This window comes from Zonotrichia albicollis, chromosome 8 (assembly GCF_047830755.1).
Source record: "Zonotrichia albicollis isolate bZonAlb1 chromosome 8, bZonAlb1.hap1, whole genome shotgun sequence".
Lineage (NCBI taxonomy): Eukaryota > Metazoa > Chordata > Aves > Passeriformes > Passerellidae > Zonotrichia > Zonotrichia albicollis.
This window is the reverse complement of record NC_133826.1, coordinates 12520597-12543894: the sequence shown is the minus strand read 5'-3', so window position 1 is coordinate 12543894 and position 23298 is coordinate 12520597. Positions and strand designations below refer to the sequence as shown.

At 38.6% G+C, this 23298-nt stretch overlaps 1 protein-coding gene across 1 annotated transcript in view; it reads left to right on the top strand.

The window, feature by feature from the left end:
- Positions 1-10487: 10487 nt before the first annotated feature.
- The window catches only part of LOC102070513 (vitellogenin-1), a 42466-nt gene continuing 29655 nt past the window's right edge, over positions 10488-23298 (top strand). Inside the window, exons 1-9 of the mRNA XM_074546002.1 lie at positions 10488-10689; positions 13122-13373; positions 15535-15696; positions 16394-16545; positions 19207-19357; positions 19457-19614; positions 19714-19879; positions 20952-21074; positions 22633-22851. Of these exons, the coding sequence (XP_074402103.1) occupies positions 10489-10689; positions 13122-13373; positions 15535-15696; positions 16394-16545; positions 19207-19357; positions 19457-19614; positions 19714-19879; positions 20952-21074; positions 22633-22851 (1584 nt within the window). The 5' untranslated portion in view covers position 10488. The remainder of the gene's footprint in view (positions 10690-13121; positions 13374-15534; positions 15697-16393; positions 16546-19206; positions 19358-19456; positions 19615-19713; positions 19880-20951; positions 21075-22632; positions 22852-23298) is intronic.

Here is a 23298-nt window from a genome sequence, read left to right as displayed (position 1 = left end):
CCTTCAAGCAGATACACCTCAAGTAGTGCTGTCTCTGGTACTTTACAGTCCAACAGTAATGTATGTGTAGGAGTAGAGATCATAAGTCAGCATTCTACTCTCTCTCCTTACACCCCTGCTTAGAGAGCACCTTCCTCCCACCACAGCACATGAATTACCACCAGCATATAAATCAGGTTTTGCACTCTCTTTGATATATTTGTTATTACTCCTTTTCCATTTATCTCTTGTGCTATAATGCTGAGGTGAGGTTGGGGTTTTTTGCCTTTTGGGTTCTTTCATTGGGTTTTTGGGTTTGGGGTTTTTTCGCTTATTCATTTGTTAGCAATGACTGTGGTGAACAAAAGACCAGTTTTGTGGGCAGTCTGGGAAGACAAAGCCTCTCACATCTTGTGTGAGGTCCCAAATGAAGGAGGGGAAGAGCAAGGTCAGTGTCCAAATCTCTGTCACAGAGGAATAGTCAGAGCACCACAGGAGGAGGCAGCAGCACCTAAAGGATGACTGAAACTCCCATAAAGTAAGGTATATTAATGAAAAGTTTAGAGAACTGTAGGATGGGCTTTTTCAGAGAGCAAAAACCCATTTGAGGAGTATTGTTGCCCTCATTTGACTTTGAGACAGTCACTGGGTCTACAATGCAACAAAGCAAGAGACAAGCTAGAGATGATGGGAGATGTTATAATAAATTTTCTAGATAAAAAAGAAAAGTTAACTGGAAAAAAAAAAGAATATATAAAATTCAGAGTTATTCCAGAAGTTCTTCAAGACTAAAAAAAAATAAAGTATCTGAAGCTCTCTTCTATTCTGAAGGATCTGTGAAGGCATCAAAGAGAAAAATAAAAAGTTTTCCTTGGTTCCTTTTTTCCTGCATTGTACACTTGCTCCTGGCTTTAGATAAGAGACTGAAGTAGAAACCTTTTTCCAGCCTTCTAATATTAAATGGATTTCAAAATGGAAAAGTAGAATTTTCTATATATCTCTATCTTTTTTATTTTGTAGCTTCAAATTATTCTCATTTGTTTCCAGAGTAATTTTTGCCATTTATTTACCTAAACTGTTTAAAACCTCTCTATCACCTTTCATATTCAAAGGCAAACCCAAACCATTTTTCCCCCAGACAGAGAGACAAAAATAAACTACTTAATATTGAGGTAATAACATGGACAAAATGTCACTCGTGTCTTTCAGTTCAAATCCCTTTTTCCCTCATGTTATTTCGATCTGCCTATTGAGAAGACCTAAGAGTCTCCCTGTAAAAACAATAGGTTTCCAATTAAGTCTCATTAGTCGGACAAAACCATCTGTTTTGGGTTAAAGATCTTATAAGGCTCTAGAGCGAAATGAGTGACAGTGAGGGCAAAGTGCTCTGATGAGAAATCGAACAACTCCTTCCCTGAGAAGTCCATCATCCCTTCCCGCTCTCCAGATCAATCTGAAGCTCTTGTCAGCATCTTGTGTGTCTCGTGCTTTTTAGCAAAATAGACTCCCCTGATCGTTAGGGTCAGGGAATACCCTCATGGAAAACCTGCCTGCTTCTCTGAACCTGCCCTTCCATACAGTTGTCACACATCTCCTCACACCTTGTGCCACCCTTTGTGGCAGGCAGCCCAAGCCTGATTCAGGGATGCTCTTCCCAATGTTTCTGGGGAATCACACTCCTTGATTCACAATCTTCCTCTTGCCTTTGGTTGTGGTCCTTGCGCCTTATTGCTTATAGCTGGAGGTTCATCATCTCAGTCCAGGTCCATTTTAAAGAACTGTCCACAGGTCTAACTGTTCCTGCATGAGGAATTCTATCCATTAAATGGCAATGAAATCTTACTTGCTGTAACTTCAGGATGGAAAGGCTGTTTCAAACTCATTGCTAAACTGTTCCTTGGAGTCAGAGAAAGGTATCTAGAAACTCCTGTAATGGTGTTCATTTCAATGTGCTTTGAACCTGCTGCTCCAGTAATCTTCAGTGACAAGGCTGGCTCACACACCTGTGGTTCCATGTGTGCTATAGGCACTTCTATAATTTTAGAGCCCATTAACCACTAACTTACAAGTCTATGGTACTTATATTTTGTGAATGCTTCGTGAGGCTCAGGCTGATAGCCTATTTTCTTGGTTTGCCTTTTTCTCTTGTTTCCCAGGTGAGTGGCCTGGCTTTTCAAACTTACTGTGAGATTGGTTTCTTTTCCATGCTTCATTAAGACAGAACATTTGTTACCTTCTCTTCAGACATTGCCTAAGTCTTTGCACATGCACTTTTATCTTTTTCTATACTTTTTCCAACATGTTGAGTGAGTAGAAACTTACAGATGGAACTGCTGATGTGCTTTCATGTAGAGCATATTTTCTTTTACAGTTGTATGTCTCATATTCTAATTTTCCTTTGCTGATACCAGCAGTTACTTTTATGCCTGGAAGATGAGCTCTTCCCACACTCCTCCATAGTTTTTCCTAGCAACATTTCTTTGTAGATTGGCTGGTGAGGAGAACTGAAAGTTATCGGGCTGCTACCTTCCAGAAAGACGTTGAATTATTTAGTATCACCACTCCTACCTAACATGATAGCATCACTGAACTCAAAGTTCAGCAGTGGCACTGCCATGATCTGTTCAAGCACTCTGCTGCTACAGAAAACCCAGAAGCTGTCTGGAGAGGCTAAACATAGGCAGATTTGAAAGAAATATTTAATGCTCATAAATAATAATTATACTAAGAAAGATAGTTGAGCTTTATAAACATAAAAATCTTGTGTTGAGTCTTGGCTGTGTTAATCGGCTCTTCTGCTGTGACTCTGTGTGGTGTGGCAGCCACTGGCACCTGCACTGAAGTGTAGATGCCTGCGATAGCTGGACCAGGAACACAACTGGTATAAAATATCTGTATCATTAATTAGGAGTTTAAAAATATATGCTCAAATGCACATATTTATTACACCTTGTTGTGCTACATCTGCATATATTTAGAAGTGCACAAGTAAAGAATGGAGTGGTAAAGTTAACATTCACTTCAGAAAACTCACAGATATATGAATCTAAGTAGTTTTATTTGCTGTATGAAAGATCTTAAATCAATCTTTAAATCAAGAGGAAGACAATTTTTCATTCACTTGTGTCACAGTGTCCAGAAATTCTGGGAAAATGAATAGGAGTGCTTGAATAATTTACTAGATTGTACTTATGGTTCTTTGTGGTTTGTAGTAGAAGTCCTCAATTAGAGTGTTTGCTAACAATCAGTTCAAGCGAACTTGTTTTACTAGAGACACTCTAACAGGCAACTAAGTTAGCATCAACCAACACCTTCCTATGTTCAAAACTGTAAAATACTAAATACACAGCTGGAGTAAAGTGACCCAATTCCATTTAAGTGGAGCTACATCCGTTTATTCCAGAAGAGATTCAGCCAGTGAATGAATTACAAATAAATTTTCAGAGGGGAAAGGAAAGCCAACAAGATGAAACTGCAGAAAATATCCATGGAATTTCTCTGTCTTCATTCCATTGCCTTCTCTGAAGAATTAAAAAATGGATAATTAGGTCCAATTTAAGTTTCAAGATTGGCATTATTTGTTGATCAGTGCAGGCATTCATTGAAAATTAAATTTAGAAGTTTCTTTTCCAGTTATTTGCCTTTGAAAACCAAGAAAATATCAATCTTCCCAGAAAGGTGATAAAAAGGAAATTAATTTAGGTATTATTATTTTTTTAAAAATTGAATATTTAAAAAAATGGATGGTTTGTGAAATAGAGTTCTCATATAACATTTTTACTGTTCTGAGAAGTACCCATGCTAGAGCAGATTTTCAAACTCTATTCATACTGAGAACTGTTTTATTCCTTGAGTGTTTGCACTGAAGTTACAGTGAATTCTCAAAGAGCAAATTAGTGTCAGCATAACCTAGATATAGCTCCAGTTAAACTCCATGAACAGATACCATTAACTTCAGTGCAGGGTACAGAGAGTAGAGAGCAGGGGCCTGCCTTTAACTTTTTCCTATATTTATATTTAAAAGTCTTGAAAATAGAATTTGAGCAGTTACACATCAAGGCTGCACATACCACACTGGAGAACAGAATTTCAGTGATATATGCTCTTCTTGCAGGAAAAGACAGTCTTTATCATAAGTGTTAGAATTGCTCCCAGTCCAATGGTAAAGAGATTTTCTGCAAGGTGGGAGAAAATGCAGTTGTGTAAGTGGCAAGACAGTGGGCCTGGATCTGCATCCCAGGAGGATGCATCCTGCATCCTCCTGGGTATACAAACTTGTTCAGCCTTAATTCTTTATACGAGGGGGGTTAAATTAAATCTTCATGGTCTGAGCCACAGGTGTGTTCAAGAGTTAGTTTGCCCTCTGATTTTTATGGGCAATGCTGAACCCCAGTGCTGAAGTCCTTGATAAGCAGGTATGAATATCAGTGCTCCATTTATCTGTCTTATACAGAAAATATTGTGATTATTAATACATATTGTTGTGGGAATAGCCATGTAGCAACTTTCTTTTAAACCAGTGAAAAATGGTGCTCAATTTATTACTGAACTAACTTTCACACTAACTTAAAAACAAAGTGTCTTCTTATTTGTATATGATTAGACCTTTTATACGTTGGAAGTCATAGTCATTCATTAAACACTGGTAGGTGATGTTGCCTTTTTTACCTATTTTGTGAGGGTAAAGTCAATGCCTGTTGTTTGAACTGGCTGGGTATTATCTGCTCCTTCCTTAGGAATAATACACAGCTTATCTTATCTGACCCATGACCCAGTGTCACAGTGCCCCAGTGCTGTGAAACTAAGGTACCACTCACCTCACGTATTCTGTACTGAGAGCAAATTCATGGTGAGCTTCTTCCTCACACCATAAACTTGTCTGTTACTCTGGCACTAGAAAGGGATGATCCAGACCCATACTGTTCTTGCAGTGGTACTGTGATATAAAGGAATATGTTACTAAGAGGAAAGTCCATGAAACAAACAAAAAAATCATCATTATACCTGATAATATTGATTTCTAAGAAAAAAACAGTGCTTTCCCCTTCATTCTTAAAAAATTTTGCACATTTTGGGTGGGACCACAGTAAGTAACAATTTTGAGAGATCATGATATATTTTTACTGCTCCATATTTTGAAAATAAAAACCAAGATTCCTTTCTTAGGTGAATCTGAAGTTTTGCAGTGTAATGCACTTGGACTCTTGTAAAGAAAAATTAAGCCTTGAGAATTTCCTTATTTTTAAAATTCTTCCACCACCACTGACTTGGGCATTGTTCTTCCAGGGATAGAAAGACATCCTCATGCAGTACAGCAGAGGGTCGTGGGTTCTATTCTGAAGTGGCAGCAGCTGTTTTGTGTGTTCTCCCTGAAAAAGGGTTGTGATGCTGAATTGGCTTAACCAACTCCCTCTTCCTGCTTTCATACTGAGGCACAAGGGGTGGTGTGGACTCTCCTCACCTCCCTGCAGCAGTGCTCACACTTTTTACAGCCACAGTTCACCACAATAAACCTGACAACTTCCCTCTGGGTAAGTTACCAGCCATGGCACTTGGAGCCAGGCATGCAGCCCCAGGCAGCCCCTCAGCCTGCTGAGCAGGGCGCTGCAGGGCTCAGAGCTCTGTGTCCCGTCTGTGCCATCACCATTCCATCCCCAAAGGGACTGAGCTGGACTCCTGACACGGCTAAATTCCAGGGCTGCCTGCTTTCCTGTCAGCACCAACCCCACAGGAGCCAACCACCCTGTGACCATGAAGCCTAAGGGTTAAGATAAACTTATTAGTTATCTTCTAGTGCAATGGAGTTACACAGCAAACACCAGTCCTCAAACATGATGTGACTCAAGCCTCAGATGCAAGTTGTCTAACATTTAACCCTGCTGAATGACTTGGGAAATAGTATATCCTGAAAGGGGAGGGCAAACCCTGAAGGCACTGAATCTGTATGCTGGCTGATGAGCCAATGATGGTAGCCACAGTGGTGGACTGTCAGGCTTCAGAATGTGTTTCCATATTTGAATACAAATAAACACCTTTGAGCTTCTTAGTAAAACTAAGTCATATCAAAACAATCTGTTTTCAGATTGAGGATGTCAGAGTTAGAGTCCCCACTCCTCTTTGTACTTTGATTCTTTTATCTGGAAATGACAGGCAATGCACACTTGGCCTTAGGAACAGTCCCAACAGCTACTTCACAAAATGCACCAAAAATGTGTCTTTATCTTAGTAGCAAAAACCAAAAAGCAATTTTATCAAAATAAAATTCTACAGCTAATCCATTAATCTAGACCAACAGTATGTTTCAAATCATGCATACATCAGAAGCTAGGCAACATATAAATAGCATTTCTACCTGTTTTAATTTTTAAACTTTGGATCCAATGCCCACAGTTATCCCTCCAGTGGTGGTGTGCCAGCATCAAAATGGGAAAACTGTCAAAAAAACCCCAAAAAACCCAAAGCTCCTTTTAAAGCAATCTAATGGAAAAAAATACCTTTGTGAATGTACTAGAATAAGCATATGGCAATTTAGCCCAGCCTTGAACACATTCTCATTCATTAGACGATGTCTCTGGAGAGAATATCAAACATTATCTTGGAAGCTGTGCCACTCTTACAAATGCTGAATGTTTTGAGCAAAAAATTCAGGGATTGAATGTTAAATATGAAATAGGTGTGAAGCTTCCTTTTAAAAATCTTTTGAAATGAGGAAAACTGAAGGCTAAAAATCTCTTCTCCTAGCCAACTGGTTATATCTATTTTAACCTGCTGTGGTTGCTTGGGAGCAGTTTGGCTAATCTCTGCTTTGTCATTAGGCTATACATTAGCAGGATGGAAATGGCATCACTGCACCATAATTCAGCAATGTGAATACAGAACAAGGAGAGTGCAGAGCTATCCATGGCAGTACAACAGCAGATAATAAGACTCTGCTACTCAAGCAGAATGTGTTATGTAAAGACAATTGCTGTGTAGAAGCAATAGCTCTAATCAGGTTAATTAGGCTGTATTCATGTTTCATTTATGGTGCAAGTGCCCTGTAAAATCAAAGCAGTCTACCTCCTATTACTGCACTCCTAATACAGCCATCACATTCTCTGCAACACTCAACACCATATATTTTCTTCTTTAAAAGAAAAAAAATCCCAAGATATTTCCCATTGCTTTTTAACAATCCCTTTTCTTCATGGTTTATGCCTAAAAGAAGAAATAAAGGAAAAGATTCAGGTTGTGTATAAAGCCTCTGCCCACATTAAATTTCCTTCCTCTGCAACTAAATTAGGCACTTGGATATTGTTTGTGAAGGACCTGTTTGACTGTGGATTATTTATTTTTCATGTATTTTCTTGCTCACTAACATGACCTGTTGAATGTTTAAGAAAAATTGTATTGCCTTTAAAAAGTGTACCTCTTACCTTTCCTCCTTTTATATCCATTTCCCTTAAGTGATGGATCTCCTGTTTATTCCCTCAGAACTAGCTGGAATGGTGTGTCTACTTTGAAGAAAGGATTAGAGCTCAGTGCTGTGACCCTCAAACTCTAGCTGTGTCTCCTCTCTACTTACTGCATTTATTCTGTAGCTCCTTTAAAGTAATAATGGGTACAACAATTCTGAGATCACTTTCTTTTCTCCCCCAAGGAAACAAGCCTGGGTAGAGAGGAGTTATTAAAAAGAGAGAGTACATGCTGCAAATGAAGAGAAAATGGCAGCCTGCACCATCTTAATTATTATAGTTGTTATTTTTGCAATCAGGTGTCCACATGGTGATTGTAAGCTTAGATTCAGTGTGCTTCATTAGAAAAAAGAAATGCAGTATATTCACTATCCATTTAGAACAAATTTATTCATGTTACACCTTAAATATAAAACGTTTTATTAAACTTGAAAAATGCTGAAGTTCTGCTTTAATATGTATGTGTCCCTCACACAGTATTTCAATGAGCTATTAATAATGATGTTTAAATAAATATTCTTTCTCACACTGTTCTGTACTTTATCTTATACATTCTGCCCTATGGAATGGAGCTAGTTGAGCTCAATATGATAGCACAGTATTACTGCAGAGGTCAAGCTGTGGCAGTGATGACCAGGGTGAGAGGAGCAGGAGTTTTGCATGATATCACTTACAGTATTACTTTGCTGCTGTGCATTTACTTCCATGCTGGCTGCAAAATATGTAGCTGTTTGTAAGGATGTTTCTGACTACATCTCGCAGCACCAAGGTGTGCTGCTGAATTTCACAGGGCTCACAAACATGGTGCATCTTGTCATAGCTCACAGGACTTAGCACCTTAGGGGAAAATATCAAGGAAAATCTGTGTACACTTAATTTTTCACCACCTGAGCTCACACTGAACCATAACACAATTATTAATCTCTTTTAATGGTTCATATGTCTACTATATACTTAAACATTTTACTAGAGGGATTTCATTTCAGGGAAGGTCTGAGTACCCAGACAATTCTGTACCACTCCCTTCATGAAGGAAAGCTGAGATACTAAAATCCTCAAGATTTCAGGAGGTCTTGGTAGTGAAGAAGCCCTCCTTTGACTCCTGGTGGAGCAATGATGGGGTAGAGGGACCATGAAACTGCATCCCTGACTCCAGCCCAGGTGCCCTGGCACCACAATAATGAACTTCACTATTCCTCGGTCAGGTGGCATCACTCCAAGTAAATGAAGCAATAATGTAAAGCACTGTTTGATAGGGCCTGCAGTAAATGTCTCTCCAGGCCTGAAGGAGAAGACCTCAGGACCTGGGTTTAGGTTTCACCCTTCTCCTCCCTGATGGACAGCACCAGCAGAGAAATCCTTGTTCCCCTCCTGGAGGATAAAGTCTGGCTGCCTGACTCAGTGCAGTGTTTGCTGTGCTGCACCTCCCACAGCCTCATGGAAATACCAGGTAGACATTCCTGAGCTCTCCTTCCTGCCCCCTCAGTAACCTTTGTATGCAGGTGGGTTTTTACCTGATATTTAATTTATCATTTGAACAAAAGACAAGTTTAAATTCAAAGTAAATGTTACACTTGCAAAAAAATACATATAATTGAAGTTAGGGAGCAAACTCCCTCCTGACATGGTTTTGCTAAGGATTGATCTAAATGTTATTGCTGCAAGAGGGAAATTCTGGATATGTTTCCCCAAGTGGGATAGCAGAAAAAGCCTCATGAGAACCTACTGAGAAGTTCCCAATGGTCCCAACTCATTGAGGTCCTCTGGAAATTTTACTCACTTCTTATTAGATTCTTCTTATAAACAAAGAGAATAATTTCCCTCCTGTTTTCTTAGTATAAACTTTCGCTGTTAACCACAGGCTAATGTGATGGTCATACTGACACGTTTTGTCTTTCCAGGTGTGGGAAGCAAGATATGGTAAACACCACAGAAAGGCAGTTTCTCATTGCATGCCCATGAGCTGTAAGGTGTCTCGAGCCTAAATCTGTGAAATCAACCACAAATTCTCCTCTAAAGGGAGAGTTTCAGTGTGAGCAAGGTTTATCTCCAAAGCAGTGACCCTTATGAAGAATAAAATATCAGGAGATTGAAGACATGACCAGAAGAAAGTTAAATTATTTCAGTTATGATGGAGGAACTATATTTGGATAATTTAAATTTTAGTGGGGTTTTTACTGTATAAATAAAATGTAGAGAAATTGAGGAAAATAGAAAGCAGGATATTTTTTAAATTAACTCTTTTTCAGCATATAGCTGCTAAGGTGTCCTGCTGAATTTCAAAAGGCTCACGAACATGGTGAATTATATAGAAAGTAAGGTAGCTGAACTCATGAGGGGATTTGAAGTTGTCAGCATTCTTGGCCACAGAAATGTTTATTTTTTGATTGATCAATATGCATTCTAGAATGCACTTATTTGTCAAACTAACATGCCAAAAGAAACATGTGATATCACATGCCTTTATAAAAGAGAAACCCATCACATTCACCTTTACTCTATCCCCATCATGAGGGGCTTGATATTAGCCCTGGTTTTAACCCTGGTGGGTAAGTATCTAACATATGTGCTTTGATCAACTTAAAATTGTATATTCAGGAAAAGGTTTCAGAACCTAAATATAGTTCACTGGCAGATGTAAACTTTAACATGTTGTAGAAAAAATATTTCATTACTTCTTTTGTTGTTTAAAGAAAAAAAGGATATTTGGCTGGTGCTGAAATGGAAGTAAAGTTAATTAGAAAGGGTTGTGCTATATGTGCAAGATGAGATATAGCCTTTTATACTACAGTACATTCACCTTTTAGGGTTGTTTTTTTTCTTTGTCATTTTATTCCTCTATTTTTTCTTCTCTTTCAGGGAGCCAGCATCTTAATTACCGTAAGTAATTTTCCTATCAACTAATATAATTATAATGAGTGAAATTAAAAATAGAATCTGAAAAGTGTATCAATGTTTAATATAGCTTTACAACAGCTGATTTAGTTCAGGTGCAATGCAAAATGAACAAATTTGTCTTTTTTTGTTCCAAACATTCTAATGCAGGTACTTTAATATGTTCTGTAAGTTGTGTATAGTATTTTATGGAAACCATTTCTTTGCAGAACCCGATTTCAGTGAAAACAAGGTTTATACATTTGATTATGAAACCACACTTCTCAGTGGACTTCCAGAGAAAGGACTTGCAAGAGCTGGAATAAGAATAAAAAGTAAAGTGGAAATTAGTGGTATTGGGCCAAAACTTTGTCTCATTAGGGTAAGAAAATATGTTCAATATGAAAGGTAAAATTCTCATCATACTTAGCTTCTTTTTTAAGCTTTTGTGAAGCTTTTAGCTTTCCTCATGTGTTGTGCTTACTCAGGGATAATGTAACTAACACTGTTATTTTTTATACAGTGCCCTAAATTCTATTTGCACTTTGCAAGGTAATTCTCAGCTCAAGCCAGCCTTGGGCTTGAAGGATTTCTTCTGCTTTGTGGTCAGGGAAACAATGGAATGTAATTTGAAATGCACAATTATTTATTATTAGATCAATCCAATTGTTTCAAACTGTACAACATAAGATTATTTAATCAACTGATTTCATAACCATCAGACAAAAGGCAATAAAACATGCAACAGTAGTTGCATGTGATTCAATATTTAGCATAATTAATGTCATCCTTCTTTTTTCTGAAGGGTCCTGAGTGACATTCTTTGTCGTCCTCAATTGTATGTTTTTACTGCTTGCTGAGTAATTACTGATGGTTTTGATTATATGAAATACACTTTTGTCTTTAACAGAAGCCTATACGTGCTTATAATGATTGTAGAGAAATGCACACCTCAATTTCTTTACACAAACTTCACTTAGCCTTGTGCATGCAGGGAAGAAAAATGTTATTTTAAAATCTTTAATTTGGCATATTGAAAACTTTAGGTCAAAAAGACTGGTGGCTGTCTAGTAAATGTTGTAGCCTTCCACCCTGAATTAGCCTGCTGTTATTTGGTATTTTTGTAAGTTCACATTATAACAGATCTAGATGGGAAATATTGCTTTCCCATGACATTTGTAAGGGGATGGACAACAAAACAAAAAAAAAAGCCAAGGAAATAAGAGTCACACATCTGGAGTGGTGAGTAGAAAGCTTCCCTACCAGAAAAGAGGCAGGAGATGTCTTGTCCTTATCCCAGATCCTCCTTCATTCCTGCCTAAATGGCTCTTGGTGTGCCAGGGTGAGTCTTCACCAAAAATTAATTCCTGTTCTCTAAAACTTTCTAACATAATTTCACTGGTATTACTGCATTTTTGAAAAGTTTCCATTTCAGAAATAATTTCAGGCAAGGAAAGGAGAAGAGGAAAATAAACATAACTTTTTGGGCAAGTTCTAAGCTAAAGGAAATAGTACATTTATTCCCTTCTTCTCTGGGAAAAGTTTATTTTGCTGCTGTTATATTTAAATTAGACAGTTTGGAGGGATGGTTCAGGGAATTAAACTTTCATCTGCAGCCTACTAGTTCACATTCAGCCCAAACAAAAAGCTGTGCTCCCTGGGCAGTTTCCAGCTGACAATTTTTTCATCACAAACCAACAAGTAAGAATTGCCAGCTGTGTTCAAAACCAAGCAGACAGCCTAAGTCCTGCCTGGGCCCCAAGGGCTGGGGAAAACTACCTCGCCCTGACCCTGCAGAGCAGTCCCAAACCTGCCTGTGTGCAATATGCCAGAAGCATGTCCAAGAGGCAGCATGAGGGATTTACTCTCTAACAGCCTTCCCTGTAAGCTTCAGTTACTGGGGCTGGCAGTGATCTCCACCAACAATAACAAAAATAAATATGAAAGTGCAGTCTCCAGTGATTTGCTGCATGAGGATTTAGTTTGTGTGGCTTTTTGAGAAATTAATCCGTGTCTTGCGCCACATCACCAGCCTGAGGTGTCAGAGAAAAGTCTCTTTAAGTTGTCAAAATATATAGAAGGGAAGGGTCCTCTGAGAAACTAAGCTAAACATGCCCATTCTCTGGGGTAGGAATTTTTCAAGTTATGCATAGTTTAGCACAAGTTTCTACTTGTTTGGATGTGCCCTGTGTTGAGGCTGGAGTGTGAAGTGCAGAGTGGGGCTGGAGCCAGCGCCTCAGCCTTTGGTTCCACGGCAAAACGTGTAGGGAAGGACAATTTCTGTAACCTGCTGTCCACTGCTCAGACTAATTCTGCATGTCTGGCTGGCCTAGAGGCCATGTGTTTATTAGTTTCAGATTGCTGCCTGCGCTCTGTGACCCCAGTGAGGGAAATGACAGAGGTCACAACAGGAGTTAATGATGCTTTATGCAACATTAACTTTCTCCTGCAATTTCCTGCAGTTCTTCCACACTACTTTCACGTAGCAACCTGCTGCATGTGGCTCTTCTCTGGCTCATTTCTTTGCACAAGTCAACCTTTGGCAATATGGATTGTCTGTGAAACAGAACAGAGTGCAGTGGCTGTGGAAATATCAGCCATTTGCAGTGCTCTCTTTCACTTTATATACAGAAATGTGTGTATCAACACTGGTTATGCTAAATGACAACTTTTAAGTTTCGCCTTTGAAGAAGCTTTGCGTTATTTAAAAGCTTATTTTTGATGTGATTGAAGCTCTAGATGCTTGTGTGCATTGAAAAAAAGTTAACTGGGGGGAAAAACTGAAAGAGGAGTTTCATTCCCCCTTTGTTCCAGATTCACTCGATCGAAGCCGCAGAGTACAACGGGGCCTGGCCCGAGAGCTCGTTCTCGCGGTCCCTGAAACTGACCCAGGTCCTCACTGGGCAGCTCAGCAGCCCCATCAAGTTTGAGTACAGCAATGGCCACGTTGGGAACATTATGGCTCCTGATTCTGTCTCGGATGATGGGCTGAACATCTACAGAGGGATTGTGAATGTGCTGGAGCTGAGCTTGAAGAAGGCGCAGAATTCATACAGTCTGCAGGAGGTGAGTTTTGGGTTTGGCCATTGTGGTGCCTTTGTAAATAAATAAACTTTCACTTCAGAGTCTTCTACTGCATTTTCCGTATTCATCCTTGACATAAAATTCACTTATAAGAAAGACCTAAGCTTGGGACATCATAATTAAGTTTCATATGGGAAAATATTTGGTGGAGGTATATTTAAACAGAACAACAGAAGAACATATTTTTAAACTGGTTGATGAAAGTATTTCAGAAAATACACTTGCAGAATTAAACTCTTGGAAAATCTGGCTTGTGATTCCAGAGAAAGTAAACTGTGAAAGATGAAGCCTACATAAAATGGGAACACTGTATAAAACATGCTTGAAAATACAGTTTCATATTAAAGTCAAAATAACAGTAATTTGACTTTTTCTACCAATCATATATACTTTAATCTATTCTAGCTCCTCTTTTAGGAAGAAAATAGTATATATGTCATAACATTACCATAACAGCTTTGACAGTTTCAGTAGATGTTCTGTTGAAATTTCCACTGTTTTTCAAGTTTTAATATATTAGTCAAGGTCAATCATCTGATATTACTATTCACCACAAAAATTGCAATGTGTTTAGTTTTTGTGAAACCATATTTACATTGATTAGACTACATTCAATTCAGAGATTGGCAAAAACCTTGAAATTATTATACTTTCATGTTATTTTTATTGGAACTATAGACAAGAGTAACTCTATTTTTTTTTTAATTTATTTTTACATAAGTAGAGTTGTTTCTGGGAAAGAAGTTAGATGATTTAATTTTTTGCACACTATTTGCTGCACTAAAAATCCGTGTGGTAGTGTTGGATATTCTGCAACACTCTTTTCTCGTATCAAGTTTCACATCTTAATTCTTTCTAATTCAGTTTGCAATATGTTCTACTCTCACTGCTAGGCAATAGATGTGACTTCACCTTCTGGAATAATTTCCAAGTTTTCTTTGCTTCTCTCAGACAGCAACTGATTAATGAGCTTTGGCACCCATGCTTGACAATCTTGAGTCACTCTGCAAAGCAAGATAAACATTATTAGTCCCAAAATCTGAGGTGCAGAGAGGTTTAAAGGACTAACCTGGGAAAGTGTGCATCCCATCCTGTGGGTTCAGGGTGTCTGAGCTGGCCATAAATTGCACACAGTGCAGCTCATGTGAAACTCAGCTGGGCAGGAGTCTGCTCCATCCCACTGAACTCTCTGGGTTGGATTCTCCCATTTAAAGTCTGAATGTCTCTACCATACCCTGCAGAGTGCAGAGACCCACACCTGTATTTGCAGAGTGCAAGGCTTCCAGAAATCTTGGGCAATTCCTATTTCTAACCTTTACCAAAGACACAGTGTCTCAGGGGATTCTGTTAAGCTGAAGATGAAGTGGGTACATCTTCCTTCCTAAACACCACGTGAGCATTTCTCTGCTCTCACATAGCCCAGAGCTGGTTTCAGCACTAGCTATGCTATAAATAACAATAATAAAAAAATCAGAAAAATAACTCTTCCTCCTGAAATGCAATCAAGCATTTTTCCTCTACAAAAATCTCACTGACTGTGGAGACTTAAAAGCTCTTATAAATGTAAATGCTCAAAATATTATTGAAGAGCTCCGCTAAAACTGTGAACTCAAGAAGACCCACAATCAAAACTCTTATCCTGAATTTTTTTTAATTATTGCTGGTCATATTGTGACAGATCACCTGATACTGCAAGGCCTGCTCCATAGGCATTTGTAAGCTCTCTGTAAAAGCAAGTTTTGAGGGCAGAATGCCATCTCCAACCTTGAAATACTTTACTGTTAAGATTTCATTCTGACTGATCAAATTATTTGGACACTTTTTTATTAATATTTTCTCAAAACATATTTCATAATCAACAGCTCTAGCTGAAAATTATTACTCCCGTTTCCTGAGGCTCTGAGTGAAACTTTTGAGAGATTTGGTTCTCTCAGTGTAACTCTGATTTGGTTTACTGGAAATGATACTTGTGAAAAAGAGAAGAAAGTAATGATCATTGCAATTTTGCTTCTGAAGAATATAAGGAAAAATAAAGCATTCACTTCCATTAGTAATTTTGAAAATGCAGAATTTAACAGGAAATTTCATGAGGTGAGGTAAAGCTTTGCATAATATTGACCTTCTCTGTTCTCACTTTTGCCAGGCTGGGATTGGAGGTATTTGTAACACAACATATACAATCCAGGAAAACAAGAGAGCAAGCGTAGCCTACGTGGGCAAATCCAAGGACCTGGACAGCTGTGAAGAGAAAGTTCAAATTGTCACAGGATCAGCATACACTCATCCATGCAAGACCTGCCAGCAGGTAAATCGGAGTGGTATTGTGTATAAGTATTTTAAATTCTTATGCAGACCACCATTTGATATCCACAAAATCTCTTAATTTTAAATACTAAAAATGGGAGGAAAATCAGATCTGCTGTATCCAGTTGACAATATTTTCTTTCTGTATGAGAATGATGCCACAGAGAAGCAGAGGTCTGGGCTGCCCACTGTAATGTACTGCAAGCACACTTGAGCTAGCTCAAGCTAGCTGGCTTGGAAGCCATTAATTATCAGCATGAGTTAGTTCACCTATTCTGTTGAGTAAAAGAAATAGTCACGATGTCCATTTTCTGCTATTCAAGACAGGTACTGCTGAACTTTATTATAATCCTGTCTTTGAAATAGAGTGGTTTATGCAGCTGCTCTCCTCAGAAAAATGTGTCTGCTTCTCGAGGGAATGACCAATTACTTAGATTTGGGAAAAGGAAAAAGCAGCTAACACTTCTTAGCAGTAAAAGTAATGGAGACAGGCAGCGTGCCTGACCTCTCCCATGGAAGTGAGTGCACAGAATTCACAGTGATTGCTCTTATGGCCAATGAACAAAACAGCCCTGGAAAACAAATGAGTTGAAGTGGGTGATGTAATAGCTTCTAGTTACAGAATTTCAAAGTTCAATGACTTTTTATTTTCTTTGTTTCTTTCTTTTTTTCTTTTTTTTTTTTTTTGTATTATAAAGAGGAACAAGAATTCTCGTGCAACTGCTACTTATAATTACAAAATTAAATATTCACGTAGTGAAGCTGTAATTACACAAGCTGATGTCGAGGAAATTCACCAGTTTTCCCCCTTCAACGAGATAACAGGAGGAAATGCTATTGTAGAAGCAAGGTACTGTACATATTGCTTTAATTCAGCAACCCAGTAACCTGAGCGAAGGTCTATAAGAGAAATAAATCCTTTACTTCCACAGCCTATTGTTTGCCAGTACTTAATTACATAAAATCCCAAACAGCTCATAAAAACAACCGTCACTGTTAGTTGTAAATCTGAAACATGCACATCCCTATCCAAATTTTGTTAGCTAAACTTGGCAGGACTTGACTATTTTATTTCTCAGGGATATTTGATTTATGCCATAAAAGCCAAAACAAATGTAATTCCATCTGAGAAATTGTGGACTAATATATTTGAAGCAAAATACTCTGAAAGACAATTACTCAGGAAAAAGAGTTCCCTGGAAAATAATAATGCAGTAAGAGATCCTTGGAGACTAGTTCACAAAAAACCTAGATAGGACTTTGGATTCCTAAATACCATGGCCAGCTTGCAAATCTCCCACCAAAACTGTTTCTTGATAGGAAATTGGGTTTTATTGCAAAACAATTGGGCACAAGACATGTTAAATGCATTTGCTTTTTCACAGCACATTCTGCATATTTCTTAAAGAAATTTAGAGCAAAACACAAATCTATTTTTCTATGAAATTGTGTCCGTAGCTCAGGCACTCAAACTTTCATTATTTGAAATTTTTTTCATCTATCAAATTCGTTTATTGGAAAAAATTTCAGTTATTTAAATTTACTTTAATTATGGGCTCTGTAAATAGGAGTGCCCTACTGAAGGGAGAGGCTTTTTGCATAAATGTCGCAGTGCAGAAGGTGTTCTTTGATCCCACTCTACAGCTGCTGTAATCTTCATTGCTCCATTAGCTTCTGCAAGGATCTGTTGGAAACAGCAGCATCAGAAATTTTGTGTCAGTAGCTGACTGATTAACTTCATGTATATAATGAACCTGTTCCATTTGGCTAACCAAACAAAACTAAACCAAAAAGAAGTGAAAGTGGCTTTAATGTCTTACCCAATCGAGGTGTAGATAGACACACCTGCAGTTCTTATTAAATTATAGGGATTTTTGAGTCTGCATTAGTCTGCAGACAATGGATTTATGGTGCATTACACTCTCCTTGTGCAGCCTGTAGAGATTGTCTTCAGTAAGGTCTTTCTCAGCTCTCTGAAGGGTAGTACCTTTACTTTTCCCATTTTCTCTGCATTTTTATCATTACCCAGCTGAAGGGGACAAATATAAGATAGTTGGGAAGATGTGACTATCTCACTCAAGTCTTCAGAAGTTATTTCCACAATGCATTCTCTGTTAAAAAAAAGTAATCCATCAAGGCACTTGGAGCTGAGCTTTCAGACCTGCTCAGCATAAGATTCTTGCAGCACCTTTCAAGGCCAAGAGAGATTTCACTACTGTTTCACCATTTTAATCCTATCTTTAGCATTCATTTGCTCTTCTCTTCAGAATACAGCATTTTCTCATCTATTCTAGGCAGATATATCTCTTCCCAAAACAATGAAAATGGAGACATAATAGATTCATCAAGATTTGAAAGGGGGAGTTAAATGTGCCTGAGTGTACCTGATGTTATACTTTGTGACCCAAATGCCCTTTCAATAATATTGTATAAAATTTCAAGAGAGAAAAAATCTCTACTGATTCTGTAGCAGTTTCTATTCAAATTCCAGTGGCTTGTCTGTAAAGCAGTTATATGCTATTTTTCTGCAGCAGTTCTCTGCAATCCATATGGAAGGAGTGAATAGAAATGATACAGAAGATCATAGAGATTCCAAAATAAACACACCAATTTTCTACAGAGATTTCGAGAGACTCTGTAGTACAGCAATATTGCTTTTGGAATGTTTTCAGTTGTTCAGTACAAATACCTAACTTTATTATAGTGTCCTAAATGACCCATTTTAAACATAATTGGTAGGATAAGCTGCATCTCTTTAGCTGAAAATGTAAAAAGATAGCAAATATTTACAAAGACAGTCTCTCATCGGAATTATTCTTAATAACAAATGATGAAGGTTTGTTGATTCTTAAAAAGTTTTCAAAAGGTCGAGCACTTTTCCAAAGACTAATCCTGAATTTATGTGGCCCTTTTCTTTTAAAATCTAATTTAAAGCTTCATGAGAACCTTCTTTTGTAGTCCCCAGGATATTCAGCTTACCAAACAAAATGGGGAGGGAATTGTAATAGTTCAAGTAAAAAGATTGTAGCATTTCTTATTGTATCTAAAAACTTTCAATTCCATTTGAAGCTTCCAGGAGAGACACAGACACATAACAGCTTTTATGAACTTCTTAAAATATTTAAATTAAATTGTAATTTCTGAGCAAGTTTCCCATCTGTGTTTTTCTAGAGTTCATCTTTTACTCCTTAAGACACAGCAAGTATTTCCTGTGATATTCTTCAGGCCACAACCTCTCACCTCCCTCTTCTTCCATAAATTCTCAAGCCCAGTTTTTCCCAAAGGAAGGCAAAGGCTGGCTCTGTTCTGAGCCCTGTTGGGCAAGTGCACACCTCCTCAGAGCCTGGTTCTGAGCAGCATGTCCAAATGCATCTGGCTGCAAATACCCTCAATAGCAAAACCTTTTGTAACTGCTTTGCAGTACGGGGAAGCAGGATCACTGTTTGTTGGGGTTTTTTTCGTTTGTAACCTGAATCTTGTGATGTTTTCTTCCTGGCGTTCTCCATTCCAGGCAGAAACTTGTTTTGACTGATGTGCAGAAGCAGAAGGCAGAGGTCCCATCAAAAGAGTACCAGAATCGTGGATCTCTCCAGTATCAGTTTGGCAGTGAGCTGCTTCAGCTTCCTGTCCACTTATTCAAAGTAAAAGATGTGGAAAATGAGGTAAATCCCAGCAACTGGACAGATTCTTTGTTGGAGATTTAAATCCCTGCTTGTGGGAAACAATGCATGTGATCTACCCGCATATTCATCTTTCTGCAGATAGAGGAAAGTCTCCAAGAATTAGTAGAGGCCACCTCTGAGCAGCTTCCCAATGATGCACCAGCAAAAGCTCTCAAACTCCTGCAGCTCTTCCGTGCAGCAAACGAGGAGAATTACGAATCAGTGTGGAAGCGATTCTCCAGTCGGCCAGCCTACAGGTACAGGCAGTAAAGGTGGTGCTGCTTCTGTGGAGACCCTCTGGGATCCCTGTGTTCAGAGGCAGACTTGGAAAATGCTGCTTGCCTTTCCCATTGCAGGCGCCACATTTTGGATATAATCCCTGCAGTGGCCAGTCACCGAGCACTCAGGTTCCTGCGGCACAAAATGGAAAGGCAGGAGCTCACCAGCTGGGAAGTGACTCAAACAGTGCTTGTAGCTCTGCACTCCAGCCCTCCAACTCAGGATGTGATGGAGGAAGCAATGGTGGGATTCTCTAAACACTCTCAAACCACCCTCCTGATTCTAGCATCTGTTGTATTTATTCATTTCACAAGATAGCAAAGGCTTTGAAATTACAAAGGTTTTATATCCTCTAGCGAGGTTGAAAGGGCTTTGTTTCCTGCGTGTCTTAAGGGGGGGAGAATGCAAATCAAAAGGGCGAAAATGAGTCCGGAACGAAACGGGAAATAAAGACTAAAATACCCCACAGGGACAGAGGTTATTGCTGTAAACAGTGGCTTTAGTCTCTCTTTTTCCAAATGTACTTTATAGTTACATCAGATTAGCTCTCTGACTGTTTACAAAGACAAGGGAGCAAGAAATACATATTTGTTATATCCACATATTTGTCCTAATTGTCCTAGAAGGATGGCTATGAATTTGAGAAGATCTGTCAAAACCAAGCAAATTATGTCAATGTGTAGGCCATGTAGGAGGAAGTCTAATTATTTTTGCAATTTTTTCTGTATACACAGGCTTTAATCCAGTCTCAGATGCAAGAATTTATCTCTGCCTACCCTAAGTAGAGATGATGAACCCCAGACTAGATTTTTTCCCCCAGTGAAAGCCCTGACAGCCCAACTGTTACTGTGTGCTGGTGCTCTGCTTCCCACACAAGAAACCAGTGGGCTGGTGCCTCCTGTCAACTCCTACATGTATAAAAGACATTCCTCTCTGCCCAAGCAGTGAGGTCCATTCACAACAAATCTCAAATTCCTTGCACCTATAGCTGAGGCAATCACAAAACATGATGAATGTTTCTTCAATAATGTGCATTTTTCCATTCCATGACTGGGTGATTTCTCCCCTTTCAATTATAGGCTATGCCAAATTTAAATGTGAAACACTGTAAAAGAGATAGATCTGCCTTCCAAATGTTACTTGGTGTTACTTTACAATTACAGTGTCAAATACAGCACTATCCACAGATTAACTGAAAATCCATCAACAAAAACAATATCAAAAGCCCGATTTTGTCTTCCATTAGGCAGAACCATATTTTTCAATAATGTTTCTCTTCATTAATGGTAGTAACAACCAGCTGCCTTCTCCCCAGCTCATAGTAAAGAAGCACTGCCCACGCTCGAGCTCCGTGCTTGGGAAGGTTTGCCACCTCAGCTACGCGTCCCTGTGCCACAAGCAGTGCTCCTCCTCAGACTCCTGCTCCGAGTGTCTCCAGGTAACCACGGGGTTATCTATCATTTAAAAGAAAAATTAAGCCTTGAGCTCTCTCTTCATTATTCAGAAAGCTGTATTTCGCTTCACTGCAGCGTTTCCTTTGGGGAAAGGAACCCCAGTTGGTTAAATACAGCATTTTTATCTTTAGATTAGCACACAAAAGAGAGTGAGAGGAAAGAGCAAACAATTCATAATACTTTCTATCTGAGTGTCTCTGAGTGCTTTGTTGCCAATTATTAATGAAGTCCCGTGACATTGCTCAAAAATACTTTAAATATAGGCATTATGTATATTTATAAATTAACTAAATGATACAAAAGCCCAGGTTTTTTGTCAGAATTAATGTATCCTAGCCAGAAGCAGAGCCCAGTCATCAATATAGGCTATAAGGTTGTTATAACAGCAGTAATACCCTCCCTGCTCTACACTGCTTTTAATCAGCAGGCCTCAAAACAATTTGAGTAGTCATTGAATAGCATTTCCCAGTTCTAAAAATGCATGTCAAGTTTTGTGGAGCCAACCACTCAGCCAGAAACAGCAAAGGAAAGAGAAATATGTGTTTAGTCTTTGGCACCCATCAATCCACCATCCCCAGTGAGAGCAAGGAGTTCCAATTACACTGCATGCCTGACAAGATGTTTTTCCTGCAGTACATAGGCATGGCCAACATTCCTGCATTGGTCTCCTGTGCTACAATCGCCACCAAGGCTCTTGAGCTAATTAAATCTGAGAAACCCTGTGTCAAAGAATGAAAATTCTTTCCCAGAGCAAATGATTGTTTAGGCTTATTCAATGCATTTCCAGTGTCCTTTCATTTGATCAGTAATACCAAGTAGACTATTTCTGCACCATCAAGGGATCTCAAATGTGTTATTTTAAACTACACATTCTGTATTGAAATTATTCTCTAACATCTCAGTTGCTTTTTTGGAGCCATTTCTTATCATTTTAAACTGTTATCTATTGGGATTTAATTATTTGCTTTTATTCAGCCTTCAGACAGCTACTTCTAATCTTGCCATACTAAAGGAAGGGTGATCCAGTCGCTTACAATGAAGGCTGTAAAATAACCTAATTGTTGGCAGAGATCTCATTTTCCATCAATTGATCCACACTGAAAAGAGGCTGTCATAGCTGGTTAAGGGCACCACCATGATCCATATCTTCAGGAATCTTTTTTAAGGGTCTGAAGGTTTAACTGTGTCTGTATTTTTGCACCCATCTTCAACCACAAGAGAGAGATGCTCAAGCAGCATTATTTCAGGGTTACCAGCTTACCTTGAAAGCCAGTGGATGCTAGGTCCAAGCTGTTATTTTTTCCTTTAAAAATCTTACTTGGTAACTTTAAGGTATAGTGAGAAGAAGCTGTTCAGTGCAGCTACTCTTGTTCTATGAATAAAATGTTCTATTCATGAGGAAAAATAAGAATTTGAAAACATTTAAAATAAATGAGTTGAACAAACTGAAATTATAGAAGTCAAACCCCAGAACAGGCTGGTGGATGGAATACAGATAAGAGCTGGAATTGAACTCAACAGATCTGTTTTTTCTTTTCTCAGCTTCTTCATGGCTTTGCAGGAGAGGCACTGAGCAAGTCTAGCGCAGAAGAAATTTCCCTGGCTTTGAAAGCCCTTGGGAATGTAGGACATCCAGCCAGCATCAAGCACATCAAGAAGTTTTTGCCAGGATATGCAGCTGGTGCCTCAGATTTGCCACTCAGGGTCCATGTGACTGCTGTGATGGCCCTGAAAAACATAGGCCTGAAAGACCCTAAAATGGTAAGAAAATGCCTCCTTTGCCCTTCTGAGTTCCACTTACAAAGCTGCTAACAGATAATGGGTGATGAGGGAAAAAAAGATCTATTTTTTTTAAAGATAACGTTATTTAAAAAAAATACTTAGCCATTCCTCGGTAGGCATGTCTTATTTCTTTTGACATTAACCTCCAGTATTTCAGACTGCAACAAAAAATCCCATTAAAAGGGTACATTCATTGTTGTTGAAGACAAATCGGTATTTCCATTGCAAACATTTCATTTCCAAGGACATTAGACAGAAAACTAAATTATTGACCCAAATGTGTTTAGTACTACTTCACCTTTGGTATGTGAGAGAACCACAAAACAAGGTTTTCAGAGAATTGACATTTAATACTGAGTGTCACATCTAATCGTAATTCAAGACCAGATTTTATTGTAAATAGATACCAGGGGTTTGCATCCTAAT